Consider the following 6675-nt stretch of genomic DNA (forward strand, 5'->3'; position numbering starts at 1 on the left):
AATAGACACACATGTCCTACATGTCATTTTTTGTCCTACGTGGTGTCCTACGCGTATTGTGCCATGTAGGATTAATGTGTTTATTTATTTAAAAGTTGGATAGTTAAAGTGTCTGTTTGTGCATTATGAAAGTTGGAGGTCAAAATTAAAATGTGAAGTCAAGTTTAGGATCCAATATATGTATTATGTTTGAGAAGAAAAGTAGTGGCCAGGTTATTTTAATTAGAATACAGGAGATAGATTGCTAATTTCGTACGTCAGTCAGCCAGCCAGCGTAAGAGAAGCTGTGATGAATTAAATGCAACAAGTTACTCTATATATTTTAGTCATGCTTCAATTTCATTCTATAATATAAATTGTACGGAGGAGAGCTAGGGTTAGTTATTTGATAATTGAGATTGGTAAGGTAATAATTATATTGATGAAGGTACCGTACCAGTAGGCCGGCAACACTTGATTATTTTTTAATTAATGGAATCAAATAAGCATATATAAATATATATATATATATATATATANACTATGAATATGGATATTCCATCAAACAATAAGCAGCTTCTTAGGTCTGGAAGTTCTTGTAATAAGATCAGACAAATAGTTAGGCTTCAGCAGCTGCTCAAAAAATGGAAAAAGATTGCAGCTGCATCCCCTTCTTCTACTCACCTTCAACGCAATACTAGTAGTGGTACTAGCATCAATAAGTTCCTCAAGAAAACTCTTTCATTTTCAGACAAGGAAGACGTCAATAATAGTAATAGTAATAATAATAATAATAATGTCCCCAAAGGATGCCTTGCAGTACTATGCGTTGGCAAGGAGGAGGAGAAGAGATTTGTCATCCCAATGGACTACTTGGCCCATCAATCATTTCAAGTCCTCTTGAGAGAAGCTGAAGAAGAGTTTGGTTTCCAACAACAGGGAATCCTCAAGATTCCTTGTCAAATCTCCCTTTTTGACAAGATTTTGAAAACCATACAATCTAATAAACAACAACCAAATGATGATACTACTATTCACAATAATGTCGTCGGCGCCTGCTGCTGCTCTCCAGACAATCACCAACAACAACACAATATCATGCCTCCTCAATTGTGCAGTATATGAATCATCCATTCAGCATACTACTGCTTTTTCTTATTCATTCCCCCCCCCCCCCCCTTTTTTTTTTAATTAATTAATTACTACGTATTTAGTCTTCATGCATGTTGTACATTTCTTGTCGATCAGACATATAACTCACTCCTCCCTCTTCTCGCTTTATCACTTTCTCTTCTAGCAATTTTCTATGCATGGCTTCTTAAGTTTGAAAATGACATACATGTGCCTTTTGTGATCCATTAGTTAGATGAGAGGTTACTTTTGATAAGAAAAACAAACGGACGGTATTATATCTCACTACCCTCTTAGTATTTGAATGACATCGTGGAACACTATCAAATAGTCAAGTTCAAGGATAATTAATACTCTTCCATTTTGTTTGTTTCACCGTTGCTCATCACATCACAAATGCCTTGAGCTCCTTTTGATACATAATACAATCTCTAACTGGTTACATAAAAAAAGTATTAAGCCCGCAACTCATGCAATTTTTGAGTAACATAGTTTCTGCGAGAATCTAAGTTAAACAAATGAGGTAGATTCCACATAATGTTTTTACTTTAATTGATACCGAGTCTTTTCTTTTTTTTGGTGAGAGACTAGTCATTGACCAATTTATGACTGCTTTATCTTAATTCAATCTGATGGTTACATGAGTCAGTTTCCTTCCTTCATCAGAACCCCGCAGGATTTTGGCAGGTTGTCACCAAATTAGCCACTACTGCGTCAATGACGTCAACTTCATGTATCATCTAAGGAGTCTCCTGAGTGCTGACCTCACGTATATTATAGAAAAGCAACTGAGCAAACTGAATACAAACATAGCGTTTTTGACCGACTCGACATGCCACATTATTCAACAGAAATATTATATGTGTACACAATAACTAGTAATGAAACATATGTTGGTAACTGCCATCCACTACTATATACTTCCCAGTAACCAAAGAATCTCACAATTCATAAGTCGCAGGCTACTTAACTTTTCTCTGATGCTGGACAATTAAACCATGTTTGAGCCATCTCAATAGTGTAACAGCCAGGGATATCAAAGGACTATTCAAGGGAAATCATTTTGAATACTTATCAACAAGCGCCTTAGCGTTCTCTGGTGCAAAGAATCTCGCCTGTGACATCAACTGACATGTTAAGAAGATAAGTTATATAAAAATCCAAATTATAATCGGTAAGTCTTACGACATTTCAAAAGATATTGCAGGTGTAATTTTTACGTTAAGAGATAAAATTTTGACAAGTTTGAATACCGTCTCCAATAGCAACCAGCAAGCATGCCGATATCACAGAAATATCACATAAACTTGTAGCATAACTTGAATGTTGAATATCTTGTCATAAAAACACACTGTTCTAGTGTCCGATATCACAGAAAGATCACATAAACTTGTGGCACATCTTAACACTGGTCTAATGTCAGATTCACAAACTGCATTTTTAGAAGATCCAACGTGCGTAGACATTTTGGAGAATTCGAGCAGCATAGGTAGAAACATAGAGGGCCTATAATGACACTGCTGTTTAGGAACCTATTCCTTGTCTATAACTAAGTTGTATATGGGAAAAAGAGCAAAGCTAGCAAAGGGGGTCACAGAAAAACTAAAATATGAAGCATGTGATTTACAGAGATGGCAACAAGATATAGTGACTAAGGCTGGGCACCAGACCGGGTTGTATCGGTACCGTTCCTGTACCATTTCGGTCCATTCCGATAGTCTATGGAACGGAATGGGACAGAGTGAACCGGTACTTGGGACGGAACGTAATCACAATTTAATACCGGTGTACCGGTACAGGTTGATTCCAGTATATTCCGGTTCCGGTTAATTATTTTTTATTAATTAATTTATATTTTATGATTGCGAAAAAGGACGGAGTTACGTATGAACTTTAATAAATGGTACGTATATGCCTTCTATTATACATTGCATCCACATAAGCCCCTGCCGTTCAATGCTAGGTACACATATACCCCTCTCACTAAGACTCCTAATTTTCTACACGTGTCTTAATCCTATTGAACTACCCGTTTAACCCCTCTTTTTAACCTAAAACCTAACTATTCGACCCATAACCCAATATCCACCAAATTTCCTCTAAAAGGAATCCTAATTAGAACACCCAAATTGCTCACTTTTAAATACTTGAAGGATGTTTTCTGCTAAGAATGATACTTTAAGGATGTAGCTTAAGTTTGAGATATTGTTGAAGGATGTTTTTGGCCAAAACCTCATATCCTTGATGTCCGCCCCTTGCGTGACAAAACATATCCAGTCCATCACCTTGCAGCTAACAGTTGATATTCTTATCATCCTTCGACTCCTCTCCACCCATTCATACCAAACAGATCCATCTGAGCTCCATCTGCTAATGTCAAATGATTTGAATCCTGCATTGAAATATATTCTATTTCCCCCCATATCTGTTGGAGAGAGAGAAGAGAAAATAAAAGGAAGTAGACTATGGCAGGAGATAGCTGTGAAAGAAGAAGAGAGATGGTAGTTCTCAGGCGACCTAAACGGAATGAGGGTTCTCTCTAGGAGAGAGTTTTTGGGATATGTGCTGAGAGCACAGTATTTATGTTATGAGGAACTTGTGGTCAAATGCCTTTTTGATGTCTAATTTGCACATCACCCCTGGTGCTGAGCCTTTCAATTTAGTGTCTACACACTTACTTGCCACTGAAGCTGCATCCGTGCCTTCCTTCAACATCATGGTCATTTGATGAGGGTTTTTTAGCTTATCTATCACTCTTTTGCAATGAACTTGCACATTCCAGTGATGAGACAGACTTATTGGTCTGAAGTTTCTCATCTCAGTTGCCCCCACCTTCTTTGGGGTAAGAGCTACAAATGTGGCATTGAAGCTCTCCTCAAAAACCTATTGCCAATGGAAATTCTGTAGGTAAGTAGTATATGAAGAATGACATCGGGAATTCATCAGGGCCTCGGGCCTTGTCAATGGCAGAACTGTTTAAGCCCCTCTAATATTTCATCCTCTTCAAGTAGTCTTTCCAGCCACTCCTGTTCTTCAGTGGAGATCTTGGTGTTCCATTGGAGTGTGAAATCAGGTCTCCAATTCTCAGACTCCTTGTAGAGTTCCTGATAAAAGCTCGCTATGAAATTTTTCATTTCTTCAGGAATAGTAACTTCAGCCCCCTTGATTTTGAGGATGTCAATGGAGTTGGATCTTCTGTGCATTGGCCATTCTGTGGAAATACAGTTTGTTTTTGTCACCATTTTTGATCCATTGTTCCCTGGATCTGTCTCCGGGCAATTTCCTCATTTCTGGACACCTCTTCAGACTCTATAGCCAGTTGAATTTACTGCAGTTGTTCATCATCTGTCAAAAGTCTGAGATCCTGGAATGGATTCCAGATTTCCCACTTGTGATGAATCAGATCTTTCCTTTCCTTCCAGTTGTTCTTGTTGGCTTTGCTCCATTCTTTGAGCTTGACTTTCAATCGACAAAGCTTGGAAGCTAATTGAGAATCAGGTCTGCCAGTTGCATTGGAGCTGCTCCATCGTTCTTTTACCTTGTCTATGAATCCTTCCTCCTTAAGCCACCAATTTTCAAATTTGAACTATGATTTCCTATGTTTCCAATCACCACAGGATAGTAGGATGTGTTATGGTCCAAGCCAAGTTCTGGGAGAACACTTTTGGCTGATTTCGGAGAAATTCTCATCCCATTGGAAGAGAATAAGATCTATCTATTCTTGTCGCACTAATGTGATTTTGACCTCTCCTCCATGTATTCTCCGGAAAGAGGAGGATCCAGAAACTCAAGATCATTTATGCATTGGTTGAAATCAGCCATGATTCTGGTTATTCTATTACAGTTTGTCCTTTCAGATGGAAATCTGGATACACTAAAGTCCCCACAGATCACCCAAGTCCCTTCACATCTAGCCCATATTATTGAGATTAAGTTGTTTGACTTTCACGGCCCTTTCGTGAGTTCATATAGGCAGAAGTAGATCTTGGTGGCTGTTGACTGTGTGTCAAAATGGGTGGAGGCAGTAGCGCTCCCAAACAATTAAGGAAAGAGTGTCACCGCTTTCTTGAAAAAGAACATCTTCAGCGGGTCTGATACTCCACGAGCTATTATAAGTGAAAGGGGGTTGCAGTTCTGCAGCCGGCTGTTTAGTTTGTTGCTTGAGAAGTACGGACACAAGGTTGTTACTCCCTATCATCCGCAAACAAGTGGAAGTTTCCAATCATGAGATCAAGAGCATCCTGTCCGAAACAGTGAACGCAAACAGGGTAGTTTAGTCCCAGAAGCTAGATGATGCACTATAGGTGTACAAGACTGCATATAAGACTCCAATAGGGATGTCTCTTTATCAATTGGTATTTGGGAAAGCATGTCATCATCGGTGGAGCTTGAGCACAAATCTCTTTGGGCACTGAAAAAGCGGAACTTGAATTGGGAAGAAGCCTGTAACTAAAGGTTAGAATAGATAAATGAATTGCATGAGTTCAGATTGAGAGCTTAAGAGATCTCGTCGCTCTGCAAAGCCTGGATGAAGCACTATCACGACAAGCAGACACTCCAAAGGGAGTTCAGATATGGAGATATAGTCTTGTTGTTCAACTCAAGACTATTGCTTCCTGGAAAGTTGAGGTCCAAGTGATCTGGACCATTTCAAGTTACTCTAGTATTCCGTCAAACGGAGCCATTGAACTTGAATACCAAGATGGTAAAAGGTTAAAGTAAATGGCCAGAGGATAAAACATTATCTAAGGTACTTGAGGAAGTGAAGTTGATAGAGGTGATTTACCTCGATGAGGTATGAAGTAACATGTCGTAACTTGTACGCACCAACTAGAGGAGAATGTTAGAATAATAGCTTGTTTGGATTGGCTTAAAAGTTGGTCAAACCAATTTTTTAGTCATTTTTAGCTTTTGGGAGTGTTTGATAAAGTTAAAAATAACTTAAAATAGATTTAAAATAACTTAAAAAATGATTAAAGTTACAAGTTGGTACTTCCCTGCTTCCCATTTTGTTTGATTTTTTCAAAAACTACTTTTAAAAAGCTATTTTTTTGAAGTTAAGCCAAACAGACTCTAATAATAGGAATAGAATTGTATATAGTGTCTGTGAGAAATATAAGTGAAGAATATTGTTGAATTGTTGTTGTGTCTATATTGTTAAATTGAGACCCTATCCATAGACGCTAGAATACAATCCTCTACCAAGTAGGATACTATTTAGTATTCCTATTCCTATTCTAATACTCCCCCTCAAGCTAATGCATACAATTCATGTACCTAGCTTGTTACAAATGTTATTAACACGAGGACTGATGAGGGGCTTGGTGAGATATCTATAAGTTGATCATTCGACTTCACAAAATTGACAATTAATCTCAATGTGCTTGTCTTCTCATTAAATATTGGATTTGATGCATAATGTTGGATTTCATGCATAATGTCAGTAAACATAGAGATAAAATTCCAGTGTCGAACTTCCCAAACCAAACCTGCAAAGACTGCTTCAGACCATAGCGTGACTTACATAATCGACATACAAGGCTACTAAACCCCCCCCCCCCCCCC

The 6675-nt window shown here is 38.2% G+C and overlaps 2 protein-coding genes across 3 annotated transcripts in view; one reads left to right on the forward strand and one right to left on the reverse strand.

The window, feature by feature from the left end:
• Nucleotides 1-522: 522 nt before the first annotated feature.
• LOC107014031 (auxin-responsive protein SAUR72-like) lies at nucleotides 523-1310 on the forward strand. Its single transcript, XM_015213899.2, has one exon. It carries the CDS (start codon nucleotides 523-525, stop codon nucleotides 1102-1104), a length of 582 nt encoding a protein of 193 aa, XP_015069385.1. The 3' UTR covers nucleotides 1105-1310.
• Nucleotides 1311-1500: 190 nt separating this feature from the next.
• LOC107014356 overlaps nucleotides 1501-6675 on the reverse strand; it is a 20876-nt gene continuing 15701 nt past the window's right edge. Inside the window, exon 15 of one of the 2 annotated variants that reach the window (XM_015214227.2) lies at nucleotides 1501-2237. In XM_015214227.2, coding sequence (XP_015069713.2) covers nucleotides 2169-2237 — 69 coding nt within the window. In that variant the 3' untranslated portion in view covers nucleotides 1501-2168. The remainder of the gene's footprint in view (nucleotides 2238-6675) is intronic. The other variant, XM_015214228.2, reaches the window with a different exon arrangement.

The sequence above is a fragment of the Solanum pennellii genome, chromosome 3, assembly GCF_001406875.1.
Source record: "Solanum pennellii chromosome 3, SPENNV200".
NCBI classification, from domain to species: Eukaryota; Viridiplantae; Streptophyta; class Magnoliopsida; order Solanales; family Solanaceae; genus Solanum; species Solanum pennellii.

Excerpts from the sequence above, each read along its gene's own strand:
- LOC107014031 (XM_015213899.2), top strand. The coding sequence starts at position 523 with ATGAATATGGATATTCCATCAAACAATAAGCAGCTTCTTAGGTCTGGA.